Below are 23,853 nucleotides of genomic sequence, written 5' to 3' on the forward strand. Positions count from 1 at the left end.
TTGTAAGTTTCTATGCCTGGTTCTTTATTTATGCTGAATTCCCCATTTCTCAGAATCAAAAGTTGCTTTATTTAGAATCTGACGGTTTCTAAGGAGAAAATTCTAGTGTAAAGAGCTATATTTGTTGCTTATCTGCTGTAAGTCTTCATAACATTAGCAGGTTGGAAAAACAGTATGGACTTCATTTTTCAAGTCTTGTCCTATTTGTTTCTAGGAATAATTGGACATGTCACTGGAAAAGATAATTAGAGTTACGCTATCAAGTTTTATACAGTCCCATATCCCAGATGCTGATCTCAGGTATGTTCAGTCTGACATCTTTTTGATGCAAATGCTTACTTTTTCATCAAACCAATATATACTGTAGGATGTATGTATGCTGGCATTCTGAACTCTAAGGAAAATGCTAGTTCTCTGGTTTTATTGCTTTCTGTCCTCACTGGTCAAGAGAAAATATGCTAATCGAAGGTTCAGACTTTACTCTGCTGCAGATTTCTTCCAAATCCTTGACCCAAAATACGTTAAAGCCAGGCACATCCATCCAATTAGTATTTTTTAGAGGAATATCAGCTACTGTGTTCCTCATCAAAACTCTACATATAGCAGAGCTTGCTTACACAGGCGCTTTGTTTTTCAAGATGGCTTTTGGTAGTAAAAGATATCTGTTATTTCTATCATAAATACAGGCTGCACTTTGTACACTGATGGGGAGCATTGGAGAAGAGCGGACATGAGGTTTTCACTTAGTGGCCTAATGTTGTAAGGCGCTGTGAAAACTCTTGAACCTATATAAATCCTAAATAATAATAGCAATAATTATTCGATCAGTGTTCAAACCAAAAATATGGCCACCACCATGCTGCTTTACTTAGGCAGCCACGAACCTCATAAAAATGGTGCACGCCTAGTAAATGTGTACTAGTAGACTACATGGGCACTCGCCAATCTTTCTGCAGGATCCGTTCATAATAAGATCAGGGGTGATATGTGAAGGGGGGTAATACTGTGTTGGGGGAAATGTGAAGGGGGGGTAATACTGTGTGGGGGGGATATGTGATGGGGCAATACTGTGTGGGGGGATATGTGAAGGGGGGTAATACTGTGTGGGGTGATATGTGAAGGGGGACATGGATGTGGTGGGGAAGATGTGAGGGAAACAAGCAGCTGCGCACAAAATGAGGTGCTGCACAGAAAACGTGAAGGGGTACCATTGACTCCTAAATGCACTAAAATGCAAAGTGCAATTTTCTGCACATGGAAATTGCATGGTACAAATGCAAACTATAAACAGCAATCTGTGAAAGCAAATAATAAACCTCTGGGGTAGTGAATAAAATGTGCACCCCACTACTATGTGAAGTGTAGAGTCTCACGATAATCGTGAGATGAAGGTAAGTGAAATAATAATGAGGGATCCAAGAAAGAGAGTGTAAGCCAGGAATAAAAATTAAACTATATAAATAGACTCCGGCCTCTTAAGGACGACCAACCATTGGATCGCCTAACAAGGGCAAAAAGGCCTAAACTGGAATTGGTAGCGACGACTGTCAAATTTAGCTTTTGTAAGGAAGGGTGGAACACTGGACCCTGTGATAGCAGGTCGTGACGTAGTGGAAGCACCCAAGGTCTTCCTACCATCATCTTTATGATCTCCACTTTGGGGTCATTAGGAGTACTGGTATTCCCTCCTTATTGATCCTGCCCAGCAATCTCTGTAACAGAGGGATCATGGGGAAAGCATAGATCAGTGAGAACTGATTTCCATGGAATTGTCAGAGCATCTGTTCCGTAGGCCAGCAGATCTCTTGTCCTGGATGCAAAGTTGTCCAACTTTCTGTTGAGCCTGTAAGCTAGTAGGTCTACATCCGGGGTCCCCCATCTCTGGCATATTGCCTGAAAAGCCATCGGGGTGGAGAGACCACTCTCCTGGTGACAGCTGCTGTTGACTTTGATAATCCGTTTGCCAGTTTTCTACCCCTGGAATGAAGATTGCAGAAAGACAAGAAACATGTTTTTCTGCCCATGTCAAAATCCGATTCACCTCCTTCTGAGCATCCCTACTACGGGTGCCCCCTTGGTGATTGATATAAGCTACTGCAGTAGCATTGTCGGATTGATTCCAAACTGGGTGGCCCTGTAACCTGTGTGTCCAGGTTCTGAGGGCTAAGTATACTGCCCGAATCTCCAGTATGTTGATGGGCAGGCTCTCTTCGGTTTTGGCCCAGGTACCTTGGGCTGAAGCTTCTTCTAATACTGCTCCCCAGCCCAACAGGCTGGCATCCGTTGACACCACCTTCCAGGTGACTGGGAGAAATGACCTTCCTTTCCGCAAGTTCTTGGTCTTTAATCACCAACTGAAGCTTTGGTGCACCTGTGAAAACAGGCGCATGGGTAAATCCAGAGCTTGGCTTCTCCTGTTTCAGGCAGCTTGAATACCACCCTGCAGTAGTCTCGAATGAAACTGGGCGTAAGGAACAACCTCGAAGGAGGCCTCCATCTTCCCTAATAGCCTCATGCATAGGTGACTTGATGGTCCCTTCTTCGCCCCCTGACCTTGTGGATCAATTCTCTTAGGGACTTGATCTTTGAGTCTGGCAAGGATACTCTGCTTTGGGCTGTATATATGATCATTCCCAAATACTACCCTTCTTAGGGCTTGTAGAGAGGATTTTTGTAGGTTTGTGATCCATCCTAAATGCTCCAGGTATCTTACTGTATTGAGCACCGCGTGATCTAAACCTGCCACTGACTGATCTATCACAAGTAGATCGTCTAGATAGGCTGTCACTGTTATACCCTGTGCTCTCAAGTTTGCCAACAGTGGGGCCAGAACTTTTGTAAATACCTGGGGTGCGGTGGCCAAACCAAAAGGCAGAGCCACAAACTGGAAGTAGCGATGTTCTACCGCGAACCTTAGTGGGATAAATAGGCACATGTAAATAGGTGTCCTTGATGTCTATAGACAGCAAATACTCCCCGCCTTGTAAGGTGGCGACCACGGACCAAATGGTTTCCATTCGGAAAGGTCGACTGTTCAGAGACTGGTTTAGAGCCTTTAGGTCCAGAATGGGTCTGACGTCTCCATTTGGTTTTGGAACCACAACGAGGTTTTAATAAAACCCTGCACCTTGCTCTTTTAGGGGGACTTACTTGATTACCCCCTGAGACAGCAAATGATCCAAACCTCGGAACAAGGATTCTCTCTTTACTGGATCTTTGGAGACTCTTGAACTTCGGAACGATAAGGTGGGGTCTCTCGAAATTCCAGCTTGTACCCCAGGGATACAGCAGAAACTACCCACTTGTCCTGGATCTCTGTCTGCCAAGCTGCTGAAAACTGCCGAATCCGTCCCCCCACTCGGCCGAATGGGGGCACCTCTTCATGAGGAAGATTTGGGGCTTTGCTTGTTAGCTCTTTGCCCCCACTGCTTCCTGTTTTTCTGGGCCTTGCCTTGGTCTTTTAGCCTTTAAGGCTGTCTGAGAATGCCGTCGCCACTGCCTGGAGGCAGATGTTCCGGGAGCTGGGGAGAGAGAAAGCTTAAAACAAGGACGCTTGCTTTTCTTCTTCTCCGGCAATAGAGTAGTCTTACCGCTTGATATCTTTTGAATATACTTTTCCAAATCATCCTCAAAGAGGCATCCACTATGGAAGGGAAAACTGGTCAAAAGTTTTTTGCATGGGGCTTCCGCTGACCAGTGCTTTAGCCAAAGAATTCTGCGCATATGCACCAGCTGGAGCGTAAGGCGAGATGAGATGCTTGTTGAATAAAATCTCTAATGGCATCCACTGTGAAACATAGGGCCCTAGGCATATTTTCCCAAAGTTTGACCTGCTCCAGTGGCAGATCTTTCAGCCCGTTTCACCTGATCCTTTAACACCTGACACCTACCCACTGCTGCCACGGCGGGTTGGGTGACTGCACACGCCAGGAGAAAGGAAGACTTCAGTAACGATTCCAACTTTTTCTCAGAAGGATCTTTAAATACCTGGGCATTTTCCACCGGACAGGTTAAGCTTTTATTCACACAAGAAATGGCCGCATCCACTGAAGGCAGACTCCACTTCTTGGTAACTTCTCCTCCATGGGATAAAGAACTTCAAACTTCCTAGGAGGAGACAAACGCTTATCTGGATGCTTCCAGTCTGCGTAAATCGGATTCTCCAATAATAGATGAACCGGAAAGGAGCATGCAGTCTGTGGGGATTTTAATGAACCCAGGTAGGAGACAGGTGAGTCGGTTAACTTCGAAAGAGGTAACTTGAATGCAGAGCGTACTGTTTCAGTATAATATTGCACCTGCAATTTAAGAATCTGGGAAGCGGAAAAAGGTTCTTCTGAAATCCCAGATCCTTCTGACGACTCATCCTTATCCTCTGATGGTGCTATGTCCTCCTCATCCTCGGACCTTTCTGAAAGGAGGTCTGAAACGGAAGGAGCTCTGCTTCGCTTTTTTTTTTCTTTTGCGAGGACTTTGCAATTAACGTAGCGATTCTTCCTTCTAAATTGTTTAGGGCTACTGCCAAAGTGTCCTCAGTGACATATGCAGAGCCAGGCACCATAGGAGAGGCTGTTACTCCTGATGAAGACAATGGCTCATCCTGTACAGGTGCATCATATATTACCGGAGAGGAAAGTACCAATCGGGCCCGGCTAGAGGCTCTCGTCTCAGGTGGCTATGCTTTTTTGTCTTTTTTAGTCCCCAAATTTTTCCTCTGGGAAGACATATTACTAAGCAAAAAAGCCAAGGTACTGTCTAATGCATATACTCCTGTGCTAGTTAAGCAATCTACATACAGTATGCAACTAATCAGTTTCATGCCAAGTGGGTGTCCTCTTTTGGGGGTGCTGAATAACCAACCACATAGAGACCTTGCGTGCCCTGTAAGCTGCTGTGTCCCCGGTCAGGGGAGAGCTGCAGGTTTGAGAGGCTTTATGTACACTTCTGCCTGCCTGAACACATTGGAATGACACTGTACTGGAGCTTGGTGAGTAAAACTCCACTCTTTACTCCCTCTAGTGGCGGTAATAGAGAAGACACCCACTCAAAGGAAAAAGTATTTAAGATATATGCTTAGCACTTTTTTCCTGCTTACCTTATTCCCGCCGCAGGGTTGCTGAAAATCAGACAAAACCAATCTTCACCCATCACGGCGGGCATGTGTGCCAACCTTCAGGGATATGGGTTCCTACTTAAAGGATGCCTATTCCCTGGGCCTTGTAAAAGACTGGACTGGCCAGGACTTTTAGCGGTTTTAAAAAGCGACCCTAGAGCCCAGTCCTCCAAAGAGAGACATTACAGGTGACACCTCGTTGCGCGAGGCCCGGATACCATCCAGTTTTGGCGTAATAACTTAAGTGTCTTGGATGGACCCGAAGTATAGCTCTTTTGCCCCAGGGGCCTCTATGGCAGGGCTTCCTTTAGCACATCCTAATCGCGTCCAGCCTCTTAGACACTGGCGAAAAAACTAAGGTACTTTCTGTATGGGAGGAGTTATATGGAGGGGAACTTGTTCTCATTGGTTGTGCCAGTGTCCAATCACCTCTGGTGACCTATAGGAGGGAGTTAAATCGAGATCCCCACTTTTTTTAACGATAAATCGTGCAGCTATAGGTTCAGTTTAGCAATTTTTGCACTTAGGACTGTGCCCGTCCACTATCGTACAATTTTTTTACTGAAATGCTGGATGCCAAGTCTCCCTTGCTATGCAGGAGGTACCCTGTGTGGATGGGAGAACGTTTACAAGCATTTGCAGAACCATGACAATGGCTATTACCTGACATATGGGTCCCTTGTACAATTTCTCATGGTTGCAAGTTGAATTTCCAGGAATTCTCCTCCACATTTTCAGGCTTTTAGGTGTTTTTATGGATCCAAGGCTTGTTGCTACTGCAGGCTCTCGATCACCTTGGTTGAGGTGATTTATGGCAGTTAAAAAAAATAATAATAAATTCTCAAACCTTGTTATGGTTCCAAAGCTGAATGATGAGGTTCACCGAATACTGAATCATAATGTTTCTCAACAGTTTTCGACATCGACAAGAATGTCAAATAAAGTAAGCGGTGTGCTGTAGTGGCATTTCTCCAGCCTGTTTTTTTTTCCTGGCATCAGGGGACATAAGGACACTACCTACATGTCTTGATCCTTTTTGTTTTTTTTTTCCTCCTCACCAGAGGTTCTTTCGGTTTAAGTGAAAGATGATTGTTTGTAGTCTAGGCACCCATCTGTGTTTTCCCCAGCTCAAGCGGCGCCCTAAGCATCTTAGTGTGTGCATTTACTATCTATATAGAATTATGGTTTTGACCGCAGCCACATTTTAACCCTTTAGACTAGGTAAATACAACGGTGCATTTTGGATTAAATAACAGTGGGAAAAACTGTTTGTCACCATTTTAGCTGTTTAAAGGGGATCTGTCACAGTTAACCAGTTCCCGACCCCCGCATGTACATATACGTCCACAATATGGCACGTACAGGCACATGGGCGTACACGTACGTCCTTGCCTATTAGCGGGTGGGGGGTCCGATCGGGACCCCCCCCCCCGCTACATGCGGAGGTCGGGTCCGCTCGGGGAGCGATCCGGGACCACGGCGCGGCTATTTGTTTATAGCCGCTCCATCGCGATCGCTCCCCGGAGCTGAAGAACGGGGAGAGCCGTATGTAAACACGGCTTCCCCGTGCTTCACTATGGCGGCGCATCGATCGCGTCATTCCCTTTATAGGGAAGACACGATCGATGTCATTCCTACAGCCACACCCCCCTACAGTTGTAAACACATACTAGGTGCATCCTAACTCCTACAGCGCCACCTGTGGTTAACTCCCAAACTGCAACTGTCATTTTCACAATAAAGAATGCAATTTAAATGCATTTTTTGCTGTGAAAATGACAATGGTCCCAAAAATGTGTCAAAATTGTCCGAAGTGTCCGCCAGTCACGAAAAAAATTGCTGATCGCCGCCATTAGTAGTAGTAAAAAAAAAAAATTAATAAAAATGCAATAAAACTATCCCCTATTTTGTAAACACTATAAATTTTGCGCAAACCAATCGATAAACGCTTATTTCGATTTTTTTTTACTAAAAATAGGTAGAATACGTATCGGCCTAAACTGAGGAAAAAAAATGTTTTTATATATGTTTTTGGGGGATATTTATTACAGCAAAAAGTAAAAAATATTGCATTTTTTTCAAAATTGTCGCTCTATTTTTGTTTATAGCGCAAAAACTAAAAACCGCAGATGTGATCAAATACCACCAAAAGAAAGCTCTATTTGTGGGGGGAAAAAGGACGCCAATTTTGTTTGGGAGCCACGTCGCACGACCGCGCAATTGTCTGTTAAAGCGACGCAGTCCCGAACTGTAAAAACACCTTGGGTCTTTAGGCTGCATATTGGTCCGGGGCTTAACTGGTTAAATTCCTGTCTCAAAAGCTTCTGATTAAAGTGGCCATATTCAAAAGCACAAATCAAATTTTTGAAAGATGATGGTTTATTCAGCAGATGGTTCCGGGGATCAGCTTTTGTTTCTGTACAGGATTAATGATTTTTGCTCATCTCCATAGTTCTATGGATGAAGTCTTCTTCTCATATGTAACCGGGTTGTTAGAAGAGCTGGGATCACAAGAGTCCACAGAAGAGGATTTTGAGATGGAAACATTTATAGAAATGTTGGAGGGCTACATTCCTGGTTTCGCAGAAATTGGGAGGTATGTATACAAAGCAGTACTTTATACATTTCTTACACTGTATCTTAAGCCAAAGAAAGAACATTTTGTGTTCGGTAGGGAAGGGTTAAAGACTGTCAGGATTCATTGTTGTATGTGTCCTGGAGACCTCCTAGAAGGGAATAGGGAAATTTTGTATTAAGGACATTTGTTACAGTGACAATTGTCTTAAGAAGGGCTTTCCCTTATTTCAGAAAGGTTTCTGCTTACATCTTGTTGTGTTTAAGGGACAAAGTAAATTCTCCACAATGGGACACAGATGGCACAAACATCCTTAGAGGGCTTTTAATCCTGCCAGCTCTTTTCAAAAATATAAGTCTCTACACACAGTGCTAGGGAGCTACTTTTGGAGCCTTCCCAAAAGAGTTGAAGCTATTATAGCTGAAAAGGATGGGCCAACTCCCCCCTACAGACTATGACTGGGATGCCATTAAAGTTCATGTAAAGGCAGGTGTCTCAATACTTTTGACAATATAGTGTACGTTAGTAACTCCAAAGTATTTAGGCCAAAGCATCAATATGACAGACAGGGATGTAGAATTATCAGAAGCAGAGGTTTAGCAATGACACATCGTGTATTTGATCTCATTAGCTCTCATTTTCTCAATAAACTTGCAATCATGTAATGATGTCTTGCTACCTTTTGCAGCGATAAAGTTTATGAAATGATGTTTGAACTGTCTGGGCGGCTAAGTGAAGCACGTAATAAAGGTATGTGGGAAAGTTTTCTTTTTTATTGTTTTTTGTTTTTTATCTGCAAATGTATTGAATATATATATATATATATATATATATATATATATATATATATATATATATATATATATATATTTGGCAGAATTTTCTAACTTTTTGGCTCTGTATACTACCAGAATAAAAATTATAATGAAGCAATCAAAATTATTTTGAAGTGCAGACTTTCATCTTTAATTCAAGGGGTTGAACATAAATATCAAGCAAAAACTGTAGGTACTGCAGCTATTTTTATACACAGTCCCTTCCCGTCCCCCCCATTTTCAGGGGCTCAACTGTAATTGGACAAATTAATGTAATCATAAATGTTAACTGCAGCTGTGTTCAGTTCTTTGTGAGTCTTTCTGCCTTTTAGTTTTGCCTTCCGCAAGTGAAATGCATGCTGATTTGGGTTGAGATCCTCGGTTGCTTTTGCAGTGTTTTGGATCATTGTCCATCTGTACTGTAAAGCGCTGTCTAATCAACTTTGCTGCATTTGGCTGAATCTGGGCTGACAGTGTATCTCTAAACACTGCAGGATTAATCCGGCTGCTTCTGTGTTCTGTCACATAATCAATAAACACCAATGACCCAGTGCCACTGGAAGCCATGCATGCCCATGCCATCACACTGCCTCCACCACGTTTTACAGATGACGTTGTTTGCCTTGGATCATGAGCTGTTCCAAGCCTTCTCTACGCTTTTTTTCTTCCCGTCATTCTGGTACAGATTAATCTTCCTTTCATTCGTCCAACAAAATTATTTTCCAGAACTGGTCTGGCTTTTTTAGATGTTTTTTTTGGCAAAGTCTAATGTGACTTTTCTAATCTTCAGGCTTATGAATGATTTGCACCTTGTGGTTAACCCTCTGTTTTTGCTTTCGTGAACTCTTCCCCTGATTGTATAGTTTGACAATGATACGCCAACCTACTGGAGCGTGTCCTTCACTCGTCTGGATGTTGTAAATGGGTTTTTCTTCACCATAGAGAGGATTCTGTGATCATCCGCCACTGTTGTCTTCCTTGGACGTCCAGGCCTTTTTATGTTGCTGAGCTCAGCAGTGCGATCTTTCCTCAGAATGTACCAAATTGTTGATTTGGCCACTCTTAATGTTGCTGCTATTTCTCTGAAGGATTTGTTTATTTTTTTTTATCCTCCATATACTGATAATTATTCATCAGGTTATGTGCAGTGCAGAAATGTGGTGCTGAATTAGCAAGCTTACTATGCAGTGGAGAACAAAATGACTATTTATAGGGTGAGTTCTCTCTTGCATTATTTTCCCAAAAGCATCCCTATGCATGTCTTTTAATACATTAAAATGCTGTGCTCTGTTCCCTACCCACACATGGGCAGTACACTCTCTCTCTTGCAGCTTAATGTTCTGCAGTAGTGGAAGAGAGCAGACTGTGCCTGCAAGGGTAGGGAACAAAGCCAGGAGTGTTTGTTCATGAGTTTCTAGGGCTGAGAATCCAACGCTGGGTAAATCTTGCTATCTGCAGGATAGTGAAGGGAGGACAATAATGGCAACAGCTGAAAAGTAAGCATTACTTTGCAGAACAGAGCACAGAATTTTAGTGTATTAAAGACACTGCAATGCAAAGGGGCATTTATGGGAAAAGTATGTGAAGATCAACTAATCCTTTTAAGAGGAACTCTGGGAAGCCAGCTAAATGCACAGTTGAAATACATATACTGTGTAAGTGAACTGTTTTCACTGCCTAAGGATTTCGATTTGTTTTTCAGCCAGGATCAGGACTCGACTATATCCTGGTTCAGGTCTACAGCTTCCCTGCTCACTAGTAAGAGTCCAGTAGTAGTAGGGGAAATCAGAGGTTGGTTGACGTTTGATGGCAGTTGCAGACCTAGTGTATTTTATGTGACAATAACAGTTGTTTATAATTTATTTTCAGAACATTTTTCTCCTAAACCATCATCGGAGACTTCAGATTTAGTTCCAGAATCTGATGGAAGTGAACCCCCTCAAAATAAATTACAAGTGCAATTGGAAGGCGCAGAGGCCCAGGTACTCTCAACAAAGTATCATTTATAAATCAGGCTTTGCTGGCCACCAGTGTTTTGTTTGTTTTACTGCATTTGAAGTTTGGGGGACACTCGGAAGGATAACTGCCTGTTTTGACAGGCTTTTGTATGCATCATACAGGTTTTGCATTCTAACAATCGATTTTTGAATGAATGGACTTTGCCAATAAAAAAACACATTCACTGTTAGAAATTAGCTTATTCTGGAAAAATATTGGAATCATGTACCTTCTAGCATTCTTGTCATTGTGGTAGAAAATTAAAGTTTGATTTAACCTCATTAACAATTAGAAAATTGAGCATATTCTCAAGATGAGAATTTTCAAACAAAATTCTAATAGTGTATGGTCAGCTTTACACTGAAAGGGAGAGTGGGAGAATCTTTCTTGAGAACAAGAATGTAGACTGTATTTGTAACTCAATGCCTCCACTGCTGTACAGTGCCAAGTGGAAGAAACCACTAAGCCCATCTAATAGAATAAAAGTCAGAGCTCTACATGGAGATCTGTTGTTTCCTCCAGAGTGCATGCGTTATACCAGAAGGATAATTTTTTATGTGGTGGGCATGCCCCATTGTTCCAAGGATTAGTAACAAGTGAAATGTTTGTTTGGCTAATAAAATTGTTCCCTCTGTTGGTTTTAATTGACAAGTGTCCATAGAAACAAACAATTTTTTTCCGCTTTTATATGTTCTACAGGAAAAAAGTGAATTGAAGAAAAATGTTGATGTACTGCTAGAAATGTTTCCATGCTGCAGTTTGCACCAAGCTGAGAACGTTCTCTCTATGGCTAAAGGAAATCTCGAGGATGCAGTTCATATTATAGTTGACAGCGAGGGGCAGTTTGACAATGCCTCTGAGACACAGGTTAGTCCTACCAACTGTGACAGACTACTACACCAGCTTTTGATCTGTAGAAACAAGTCTAATTACTATTATACAGCATTTATATTATGCCAACAGTTTGTGCAGTCTTTTGCAAAATAAAGAGAGGGAGTTACAAAACGGTTCAAGAGGGTTAGGCAAGCTATACATTATGCAATTTTCTTTGCATAATGCATTTATTCCCGCTGCACTATTGTATTCTAACAGCGGGATGTTTCCCAGCAATTAGAATGCAATTGTGTTTTTTTGCTATCACAAGGGATGAACACCATCCCTTGTGATAGCTTGGGCAGCAACAGGTACTCTTTATTGAGAGATCCCTCCACTATCCTCCTAGGCAGCTGATCAAGCACAGATCGGTTTGATCAGCTGCCTTTTCTGGCCAGGTAGACGATAAAAAGGAAGTGACAAAATCCTTGTCACTTCTGGCTTCATTGGCCACAGAGGGGGGGGGGGGGGGTGCACATTTTCCCATGCAATCACTTACAGCAGTTCTGGAATGGAGTGGTTGGGGGGCACAGTATGGGAAGATCGTTGCCTGAAAAATTGTATACACTTTTCGTCTTTTATAAAGTATATGTAAGGATGGAAGGCGGTTAAAGAAAACATTTCAGTGCCATAACAATGTCATAATTATTATTGTGCTACATAACTTCTCTACAGATGAGATGTGATTTAAAGGCTAACTCCACCTTTTACACCATATTATACCCGTAATTAGAGTAACATGGTGCCAAGAGAATCGTGGAGGCCCCTTCCCCCCCACCTTCTAAAAGCCACCCTTTCCTAGCGTGCAAAGGGTTCTTCTTCCCTGCAGATGATGTCACATTTGAATTGAAGTGATCGTGGCTGCAGTGCTTTAAAGTCTCTTATGCAGAAAATATAATGAATGCATTTTGTTTTTAATGTGAAGTATGGTAGCTGCGCTGTGGGGGAGGGAATGGGAAGGTGGAAGTGAAAAGGGAATGCGAAATAAAGGGATCGTGGGTGAACTAAACAGTGAGAGAAAAAAAAAGGTATCTGATGATACTACAATAAACAATACAGATGAAAGTGAACAAACACCTATAATCCTGTAAAGATTTAACAGTGAAAATACATAGTAAAATGACTACTACATATACAAACACCAAAACTAGCATAAAATAAGTGGGGGAAAAAAAGTGCCAAACTATCAAAAATCACACATGTGATAAAGTCCTGTCCATAAATAAGGATCAAATCTAGCAGTCCAGTAATTCCTCCACAGAACAGTGTCTAGATCAAACACCTTCACCAAAAATGCAATGTGCACAAATGAAATCTTCAGTGATGACACCTTTGAGTGTGCTGGCAGCTCACCTCACGGCTGCTTGTTCAAACAGCTAACAGAGAAGCTGATCGCAGCTGGATGTGTGGGCTGATAAAACACCTCCTCCTGACTCCTAAGACAGCTCTCGGCTGCCAATGTGTGTCATGGAAAAGAGAAGATATATGCAATGCATATAGCGTGACACTGTGAGGGTACCTCAAACAGGTAAAGATTTGAGAAAATGCACTCACATGAATGAAAGGACAGTGGGCATAAATCCATGAGTGCCGAACTCGTATCCCCCTCAGAGTGTCAGCTATACAGGTGAGAGTGTGATCTGATCCTCATACGTCCAAATGGCAAGGCTCAATGTATCATAGGAGCATTAGGAAGAGCGAAAAAGAGACCATAGCGTGACTCCATATAATGGATAAATTTAATAAAAAAAACTCACATTTAGGTAGTGAAGTAGAATAAAACATCCACGAATGCCGAACTTGGCACCATCAAAGATCACGTCTGCTCTTTCCATTCTATTTCAGAGACAGTTGACCTTTCACTCTTTGAATAAGACCTTTGTGCAAAGGGGTCTCCCGTGTAGGTCACTTGTACATTCCCCTATAACTTCATGGCATCTGAATCTGTTTCTCTCTGTGCTTCAGAAGCTGTCATTTAAACCCATAAGAGATATTTTCCTCTCTTCTCTATCCCACAGGGTTGCTTTCTTTGTAACTACCACCTACGTGTGGCAAGAGTTTGGACCCTTGGCCTTTTCTTGCAAAGGAACAAGGACATCTTGGTGCCCAGGACTTCCTTTTTGCCTTAGTTGTCTGGATGTGTTTTGAGCTGTACATTTCTATCTCTCAGCCATTGTTTTTTTTACAGGAAGACTGATTCCCTTTTAGTCATTTTGGATGGACCCCAAAACTGCACCCTGGTTTCTCATTCCACAATTTCTAGATGGCTCAGACAGACTATTGTTCAATCGTATGGTCTTAAAGTGGATGTAAACGCGATTCATTAAATTTGAACTGGGCACATATATCTGCAGTATTTTGTTATCTCTTTTCAACGAGCGAAGTCTTATAGCTCTCTTCTGAACGGTTCCTCTGTTATCAGCCTGAGAACTCCTGACATATTTTTAGACAAAAGCAGCCTGAATCTTTTGTCAAAGGAGGTTGCTAAAATAGATTAGCAGAGAGCAGCTCCTATTACAAAACGGCTCTGAGAGTCTCTGCCTATGATGAGAGGGGGTGTGTGCCTTTCCTCCAATCAGCCATGTTAGCTATCTTGGCTGTATGCCCAGACATCACACTCTGTGTTAACCAGGAAGAGAAAATCTCCTAACACGATCTCAACTTTCTAAACAGTATATAAATGTGAACACAGCAGATATACATATAAAACCTATGTAGGGAGATTTGGTTAATCTCTGTGTATCATCTGAGGCTATTCACTTCACTGAGTGTATGGAGGGTTTACATTAAGGTGACCAGATTTTTTAAATGAAATCCGGGGACATATTTTTTTTTTATACTAGTAATGGCGGCAATCAGCGACTCTCTGCCCGTCACCACCTCTGCCCACCTCACAGCCTGTCAAGACTCACTCTTTGGGCCCATGGCTACTACTGGGTGGGTAGCGGAGGAAGATCACTCCACCAGTGAAGGCAAGGAGATAAAACAGATGGCTGGCCGGGACCTGAGCCAAGGGAGAACAACGTGCGAGGGGAGCTAAATGGACACCCAAAATAAATATTGCCTCCCCTCTGACCTGCACATGATCATCAGAAAGGGGCACAGATAATGGGGAAATATACACCCTCCTAATGTAGTAGGAGCAGCGGAGTGGGGGGGGGGTGTAATTCAGATTGTTTTCTTTTATTCTGCACTGACTGTCTTTGAAATTGCCTCAGCCCCTGTTCAAATCCAATCTGGGGACAAAACCAGGGACACACTTGGTCCTCAATCTGGGGACTGTCCCCTGAAACTGGGAATGTCTGGTCACCCTAGTTTACATCCACTTTAAGGATCAGGTTTCTCTTTACTATTAAGTCTCAATTTACTAGATCTATGAGCGCCTTTTGAGTTTTTCAGCATCAGGCAACTGTTTGCCCAGTACTGGAAGAATGCCACCTGGTTTTCTGTTCACATATTCTCCAAGTTCTGCTAGGTGGACAATTCTGGCTCATCTGGTCCCAGCTTTGGGCATAAGGGCCTTCCGGTTGCTCTTTGAGCTGCAGGCAGTCCTCAGTTCCTTTTGTTTACATTGGGCCTGTTGGTGGTTGTTTGCTGTGTTGTCACTGCTCAGACTATTTTTTGGTGTTCCTCAATGGTCAATGGTGTTCCTCAATGGTCAAGAAGGAAAACAGGGTTTTTGGACTTGCTATGTATCCTTCTCTATGAGTCCATTGAGGGATACAGGTTGCGCCAGTCTGCGTTTGTGATCTTGCATTCAGTACTGCTTTGCTATAAAATTGAGGCAGCAGGAGGCGCTATATACTGGGCTGGCCTACAGTATGTTTGTTTTTTGTTTGTTTTTACGGTGTCTAATTCTCCTGTAGGTGGCAGTATGACCTAAAGTTTTTCAGACTTCCTTTCCTTCAGAGGACAAAGAATTTATTTTACAAACTAAATTAAATTATTGCCTTTTATAAAGCAGCTGTTCTTTTGCACTGGAGTTATGAACGGCTTAATCATAATAGTTTGTGTATTACACTGTCTAACCCATTTGTTTTTGATTTTGTAATATAAGGAATTACAGAAGGCTCCCAAAAAGGAAGACTTGAAAGACTTTATTTTACAGAAGTAAGTATTCAGTCTTGTCAGGTAATTGATGTTTTATTGGTGATTCTCAGGTCAAATATACCAGGACAGTTATACTTCAATACACAATACTTACAGCTGCATTGATGAAGATTCAGTATCTGAACACAGTCTAAAGGCTTACATATTTTCAAGGTTACTCATATTGTCCATAAAGCCTATTGTACTGGTCTATTGGTTATATAACCAAAATCAAAAGTCATGGAACCTACCTACCTGTGGCCACTGCCTTCTTTACTTGTTCATTCACTTTTAGCTTGAGGTACAGTGATGTGAAAGAAGAGATTGTCACCGTCGTAATGATAACTGTATCTAGTGAATTTACAATATTTTCTCAGATTTAGAGGTTATTGGAGCCTTTTCTAATGGTAAATTATAGCCTGAATTGTATGTAATGAATGTAAGGACTTATAAAGTGTGAGTAAACTATAATAAGGTTTACCTATAGGTACAGTAAATATCTAGTAAAATACAGTAAGGCCCCTTTCTGGTGCGGGAGGTGCGCTGACGGTATAGTGGCACTATACCGTCGGAATTGCAGCAGTATTTGGCCGCTAGCGGTGCAGTTTTAACCCCCACTAGTGGCCGAAAAAGGGTTAATATAGCAGCTTCCCATTGCTCTCGATGGGGAGGAGCGGTAAACACACTGCTCCAAAGATGCTGCTAGCAGGACATTTGGAGCGGTCCTGCTAGCGCACCGCTCCAGTGTGAAAGCCCTCGGGCTCTCCTCAATAAATATCTAGTTCAACACTTATCATATTCATGTCTTTGGGCGGTTCTCAATTGGTCAGCAAGTTTTAGATTTTTTATTGTCTGGACGTGTGTGTGTGTGTGTGTGTGTGTGTGTGTGTGTTTCTTTTTTTTGTTTTCTTTTGTTTTGTTTTGTTTCTTATGTTTTTTTGGTGGCACCTTCACAACTGCTTTCCCTCCCCTTGTTTTTGATATTGCTAAGTTCTCTGGTACTAGGCTGACATTTTGTTTTTCATGGCATTCAATTTTCTCTGTAATATCTAAATAAGTTACTTTGCAATTTTGATATTTTGCATTAAACATTTGTAACTCACCCTTGAAAGGTGTACCTTGCTTTGTTTGGTGCGAGTCTCACTGTTGTTTGTAAACTAAAGCAGCAGAGAAAGTCTACTAACTTTTTTGTTTTTTTGTTTTATTTTTTTTACATCAGATACATGTTAGTTGACGATGAGGAAGATAAAAAGACTCACAGACCACTAATGCCAAAGGAGGTATGTGAATACTTTTCTGAACTGAAACATAGATCTTCCTTGGGTAATCCCTGCTGTATATTTTGCACTTACCTGTATGCATATTTGCAGGAGATTGCACCACCATGTACCGGTCTCATGTACTGTGCACTTGCATGGTATGCTTACCGTAACTTAGTGGTTGTTAAGCCACTGTGTCCTCTTCATACAGTCCTCTCTGTTTCCTAATGATAGGTTCCTGTGTGTGTGTGCGTTATAAAAAAAAATGCAGTCTATACCTTATTTCAGAGAGCCTCTTGGCGCTCACGTGACTGACCGTCTCTCCCCTCTTTCGATCTGACAGCTACAGCTGAAGGGGCCGAGAATCTCCCGCTGACGTCAGTTGGGAGGAGAGGTGCGGCCAGTCACGTGAGGACAAAGTGACACTCTGAAATAAGGTAAAGACTGCATTTTCTTTTTATAAAGCATGCGCACAGAGGCACCTATCATTAGGAAACAGAGAGGATTGTATGAAAATGTAAAAGTCACTTTAGCAATGGGAGGGCGGGCATGGTCACTAGCTGGGTGGGGGGGGCCAGAGGAGAGAGCGGATAACGAAAGCACGTAAACAGGTAACAAACTTTTTACAGTATAACTAAAGGCAATTTATTTATTTAGTGTGTAGAGAAATTAGAATACTTGTCAGGATATTATAGCTGTCTGTGAGATTCATCCTCTTTTTGTCCTCTGTATCGTTGTCATCAAAAGGGATTCCCTCACTTTGAAGGATCTCCTCTCACTTCCTCTTTAGGCTATGGGACAGGAAGTGCGGAGATATCTCCCCAATGGGACACAGATGGCAAAAAAAAATAAAAAATATCAGGGGTTATAACTATTCGTTTCTCTATCCAATCTTAAAAAAAATTCTGACCTTAGTTCTACTCTAACACGCTATTCACACTTGTGCATCTTGTCATGTGACTTGGGATATCAAAGTCATATGGCAAGTCATACCCCATGTTTTCCAATGATAACCATTAATATATGTGTGACTGCAAAGTAGGTCATGCACTAATTTAGTCCTCCTTTAGTGAAAGTCGTACTTGAGTGTTTTTACATGCAACAGAGGGACAAGTCTCATTCGAGTCACACCCATCTCAAGTTGCACGACTCCAGGTAATATTTTCCTGGGTACCGAGATAGTCCTCAACACTATTGGCATCATAGGGCAATATTTTAGAGTAGACCATGACAAACGATCCTCCTTCCTTCATTGTCTAATTATAGGATGAGGGTACCCACTCCTACATGCCAAACTTTTCTATTGAGGCAATACCCCTTAATCTCCAGGTACAAGTGTGAATGGAGCCTAAAGCAAAATATCCCTAAACATTAGCAGGTTAGATTAGGAGTTGTAGACTAGGCACCATGAGGTGTCACATCAAACCTTTAGCAGCAGAGGGGTCTTCTTTATGGCCCAGCAGATCCCGGTTTAAAATTCTTACTTATGAGATCATAGCACTCATTCAGTTTGTTTCTAGGGCATGACTTCATGGCTAATCCCCCACCAATCCAAGGTCACTGCTCTTTTGGCCACTAAGGCTGGATTCACACCTATGCAGTTTTAGTGCTTTTTACATTTTGCAGATTTGCACTACAGTCTATTTAACATGGTTTCCTATGGAACACGTTCTGTACTGCAAATCTGCAAAAAGCGCTAAAACTGCATAGGTGTGAATCCAGACTAAAGCAGTCTGCTTGGTTCGGCTGCAAAGTCAGAAAAAGTGAGGCATGTGTTGTCAGACATCAGTGATTTCAGTAGCAGGCTTTTTTTTAACCCTCAATCTTTTTTCTGTCTTTTCAAGTTCAAATGTTTTCCGGTATAAACCTTCCCATTACATATTCTAGATTTTGCAACAGCCTTCTTTCTACTTTTGTAATTCTAGGCCCCAAAGAAAATGATTCGATACATTGACAATCAGGTAGTGAGCACAAAGGGGGAACGGTACAAAGATCAAAAGAAGCCTGAAAGCGAAGAGATGAAGAAAACCTACATAAATCTTAAACCTGCTAGGAAGTACAAGTTCCACTGACAGCTGAAGTCACTGCAACCTTTTCTGGCTACGTCTTACCTGAATTATGTGCACTGGATAGGTAGAAAACTCTGTTCTGGAAGCACCAGAGAACTGCACTGTATGTTGCATTTTTTTTTAATTATTCGCTGTTCACTGTGTGAGGCGTGGATATTCTCTTCCCAAAAAAAGCAATACATAACATCGGGGGAAAGCGTGACAACCGCACACGTATGTAAATATACCACAGATGTATCTATTTTAATATAGTCAATTTATTATTTGCAGGTATTGCAATGATTTGTAGTATTTTTATTTTGTGCTTACTCTGGTGTTTGTGTCATTTTGCTGCTCTCACTCTTGCCATGTGTAACTGGAACATCCTAGAAACTGTGCTGTACTGTTGTGAAGTCTATCATCTGCCAGCACTGTCACACGGGATGAAAACAAAGATCAAAACTCTGTGTATTTTGGATAAGAATTGCTATAGTGTTGGCTGTTTTATATGAAAAACATAGATAAAATACAGAAACCTTCAATAGAAAATGTGTTCTGTAACAGTACCATGTATACCAGGGATAAGCAATTAGCAGATCTCCAGCTGTTGCCAAACTACAAGTCCCATCATGCCTCTGCCTCTGGGTGTCATGCTTGATGCTATCAGAGTCTCGCTATGCCTCATGGGACTTGGAGTTTGGCAACAGCTGGAGGTCCGCTAATTGCATATCCCTGATGTATACAAATAAAGTATGGAGTTCTTTCCCATATTTCATACCACTCCCTCTGTACCATATGTTTTCATATGTGCATTTTACTGTTTATACTCTTACATGAGGCTGCACATAGACTGGATGATTAGAAGATTTTTTTAATACCCTGTATTTAAATATCATAAGAGAACAAACACATTTTGTAAAAGTTTCATGCAATTTGTAATTCGTTCTCTTATCCATTGGCCTTTAAATTGTCGGGTCTCAGACATGACAACTTTTCATCTGCTACATCAAAGATGATATAAGCAAAATGCATAGAATTGTAAAAATAAATTACCCTTTTAAGATGCAAATGCTATACAATAATTGAGTGGTTTTCCCCTATTCAGTTCAATCATATATACTTGTGCTGTAGCAAGAGTATACATTGATGCCACAGAACACCCACTGTGACTGTATGCATTAATGTCATCTACCAAGAATTTTTTTTCATCCCGTTGGAAAATGTGTGTGTGTGTGTGTATGTGTATGTATATGTGTGTGTGTGTGTGTGTATATATGTATATGTATATATATGTATATGTATATATATATATATATATATATATATATATATATATATATATATATATATATATATATATATATATATATATATATATAATATACACACACACACAATGTGCATGTGTTTTGACAGTTTGTTTTGTTATTTGTTTTCGTACAGGAAATTAAAGTGGAGTTCCACCCATAAATATAACATTACATCAGTAGTTTTAAAAAAATGTCATTAGTCCTTTAAGAAAAAATTTTTTTTTTTTAGATGCCTTCAAAGTGTTGTTGCTAGGCAGAATAGTTAATCTTCCCTCTTCCTGCACCTAGGTGCTTAAGCTTCCTAACCTACACCGCACAGACTCCTGGGAATGTAGTGGGTGTAACTTTCCAGGAGTCTGTGCACTCCCCAGTCTCGAAGAATCATGTGACTTGGACAGTACAGGTGCTGAAACCTGATCTGAAACCTATTACAAAGCTTGTGCAGCACTGAGCATGTGCGAGATCTGCAAGGCTGAAATCCAGGAAGTGATACAGTCTGGCTTCATGATGCCCACACTTAAGATGGCCCCAGTCAATTTCTATTTTATAAAGTGTCTAAATGCTGTAACAACCTAACAAAACGGACCTTAGTTTACAGACTAACTTTACTAGAATACATTAAGCTTGTGTATTACAGGGGTATTTATATTTAAAAAGTGAAATTGTGGCCGGAACTCCGCTTTAAGCAGTTGTGTAACAAAGCTGATGAAAAATGACGCTGCTCAATGCTTGATACATTTGTTTGGCTAAACATTGTACTGACAGTCTGAAGGAACATAAATATCAAGCTTTCTGTACCCCAACATGCTACATGATTAGTGTGTGCTGAGAATTGTGGTGGAGATATGTGAAATGGAATGCTAGCTACCTCCAGCCTGCCATTTCCTTATGTGTCCTGGATCCCAGGGAGTAAAGGGGAGCAAACTATTCTGAACAGCATGCTAAATTGAAATGCGAACTCCATCTACAACTTGCTGGCTTCTTAAACCACTTATAGCTTTTGGGGACCCCAGTGCTGATATATCTCCATCAGAATATATGACAATTACATGCTCAACCCGCCAGATTCCTTAAATGTAGAATATATAATTTGGGATTGCTACTGCCAGAAATGGTACGCCTGTTTTTTAAAACTTCTTAGAGGTGGGGGTGAAAAAGTATGGCGGGAAAATGTCAGCACTAGTACCCTTTGAGTGATATAGGACCCTAGGGTGGGTGATCCAAACCAATTGGTGCACACAGATGTATGTCCGGATTTGCCGATGGGGAGATGTGCTGCTCATAATTAACTCCCCCGAAGTTGATGTAAAACAGATTTAGTAAGTATCTTAGATTTGTGTCAATGTCTATGACCTTCATGAGAAGGGTAAAGCTAAGGTGTGAAGCTTATTTAAAAAAAAAAATCACTTGCCTTTTACAGTCTACTGGGAATGTTGAAGTGGTATTACACCCAAAAGCCAATATTTATTCTATTGTCCCTGACCAGTTCTTGGATACAATGGCTGCTTTAGATTTTTTTTTTCACCTGGTGAACCAGACAGTAAGTCTGTCGTTTTTCAACAGAACAAACTGTCTTGCAGATGTAGCAGGTGAGACCACCGATTTGCCACTGATGGGGTGCTTACAATAGTTAGCTGTTGCTGTTTCCTGTAACTGATTATAAACTGTGAGCTGCAGTTCAGCTTCAATTTGTTAGAATTGGGGAAAAAAAGTATAATGTTTAAATACTGCAATGCAGTCCATTATTAAGGAAACCTTACAGAGTGCTTGACATAAACTTGTTTGCCTTTTTGTGACTGTTTTTAATATAGGCAGCTTTTTTTCTTGTTAATTGTATTGTTTTGTTTTGGCTAATCTAGGAAGGTTGGTTATCCTTTTTATTGTGTTGATTAGCTCTTTTTTGAATGATAACATTTTATTTGGTGTTTGTTAAAATGAAAGTGCCAGTACTTGGTTTTAATAAAACTGTATATAGTGTGCTACTTTTTTATATGTCATTTGATCTCACAAAGAAGGTCTGAATTCAATATGTAAATATGTAAGTCTGCTACTAACCATGTCGGTGTAAAGATATGCATTGTTTCTCCAGTTGGGATGCTAAAATTTATTGTGGGAATTTGTTTCAGGGGATAATTCAGTCTGCAGAGAAACGGTTCTTGCCTGTGTAGACCAATGTATGCCAGTAGACATGAGTGAGCAAAAAAAGTGTCTAATGCCTGGTATTTGTACTGTACACATGCAAGTGGATAATGCAATTCTACATCAACAGGTCAGTCCACCCAAAGGTGATGTTTCAGTGATTGATAGTCTAGTTGGCTCCTGGATGCTTCTTTATCTTGGATACCAGTGGCCTCTCTCTTCTCCCTTTCAAATGTCTACTCTTTGCTCTTACGGTAACAACCTGGACATTTTGGCTGGTAGCATCCACCTTTGTGTGCTCCAGTACCCCCTGATGCAGTCTCAATAATGTAGAAACAAATATCTAACATGATGGTCACAGCACATTGGCAAAGAGTCCTACTATAAGAAACTGTCAGGCAGTTTAAAATACAAGTTTACTTATTAAAGGGGTTGTAAAGGTTTGTTTTTTATTTTCTAAATGGCTTCCTTTAAGCTAGTGCATTGTTGGTTTACTTACCTTTTCCTTCAATTTCCCTTCTAAATGTTTTTTTTCTTTGTCTGAATTTCTCACTTCCTGTTTCTCCTCAGTAAGCTTGCCCACATCTGTGTGTGTGTGTGTGTGTGTGTGTGTAAACACACAGATTCACGTCCTGTCAGGGAGAGACCGATGGTGTGTCCCTTGTACATAGGGACACCGATCGGTCACCTCCTCCAGTCAGTCCCCTCCCCCCTACAGCTAGAATCACTCCCTAGGGTACACATTTAACCCCTTGATCGCCCCCTAGTGTTAACCCCTGCCAGTCACATTTACACAGTAATCAGTGCATATTTATAGTACTGTTTGCTGTATAAATGTGAATGGTCCCAGAATAGTGTCAAGTGTCCGATGTGTCTGCCACAATATCGCAGTCACAATAAAAATCACTGATCGCCGCCATTACTAGTAAAAAAAGAAAAATGCTATAAATCTATCTCCTATTTTGTAGCTGCTATCATTTGGGTACAGTGTTGCATGACCGCACAATTGTCATTCAAAGCGTGACAGCGCTGAAAACTGGCTTGGACAGGAAGGGGGTGAAAGTGCCCAGTATTGAGGTGGTTAAACTGCACAGACCATATAACCAAAATCATATTAGAACTGGTGAGACTGATAATTCAATATTGACTGTGTGCTGTTTTCTGAACACGGGGACTACTGGGACTTACAGTTCCGTATTGTCTGTTCTGTTTTTCGAAAACTCTGTTCAAGGATTTTTATTGTGTTTTAAACATGCCATCTCATACATAGCCATAGAATGTTAAGATCTCCACGCAAGGAGAAACCTATAAAGGGTAAACGGCTAGTAAAACAGGCTTAGATGTTAGATATGTTAAATAGAATGAGACTTGAAATTGCATTGACGGGCTACTAGTTGATGGCAACAACATCTAGTACAATTCAGTAAGAGATGGATCAGCGGCATTTGCTGGCTCACCCCAGCCATAGCTCAGGGATTAATGTGGCGCTAGTCAGTGCTCTGAAAGTGTCCTGGCTGTAATGAGGGAGAAAGAAAATATAGGGAAGAGAGGGGGAGGGGGGTGTTGGTTAAAAACATGGTCAATAGTGGGGACATGGTTCTAAGAAAGACTAGTAAAAATGAGGTAAGCATTTA

General features: G+C 41.3%; 1 protein-coding gene across 2 annotated transcripts in view; it reads left to right on the top strand.

Moving 5' to 3' along the window:
- The window catches only part of CUEDC2 (CUE domain containing 2), a 43,981-nt gene extending 24,569 nt beyond the window's left edge, over positions 1-19,412 (top strand). The window contains exons 2-10 of one of the 2 annotated variants that reach the window (XR_005750856.1): positions 215-300; positions 7,566-7,709; positions 8,377-8,438; positions 10,373-10,485; positions 11,201-11,368; positions 15,432-15,484; positions 16,683-16,743; positions 17,066-17,159; positions 18,648-18,732. Coding sequence is in view for 1 of the 2 variants with exons in the window: in XM_040362358.1 (XP_040218292.1) it covers positions 227-300; positions 7,566-7,709; positions 8,377-8,438; positions 10,373-10,485; positions 11,201-11,368; positions 15,432-15,484; positions 16,683-16,743; positions 18,648-18,794 (822 nt within the window). In the remaining variant the exon portion in view is untranslated. Of the gene's footprint in view, positions 1-214; positions 301-7,565; positions 7,710-8,376; positions 8,439-10,372; positions 10,486-11,200; positions 11,369-15,431; positions 15,485-16,682; positions 16,744-17,065; positions 17,160-18,647 lie in introns of both variants that reach the window. The other variant, XM_040362358.1, reaches the window with a different exon arrangement.
- Positions 19,413-23,853: the final 4,441 nt, after the last annotated feature.

This window comes from Rana temporaria, chromosome 8, assembly GCF_905171775.1.
Source record: "Rana temporaria chromosome 8, aRanTem1.1, whole genome shotgun sequence".
Lineage (NCBI taxonomy): Eukaryota > Metazoa > Chordata > Amphibia > Anura > Ranidae > Rana > Rana temporaria.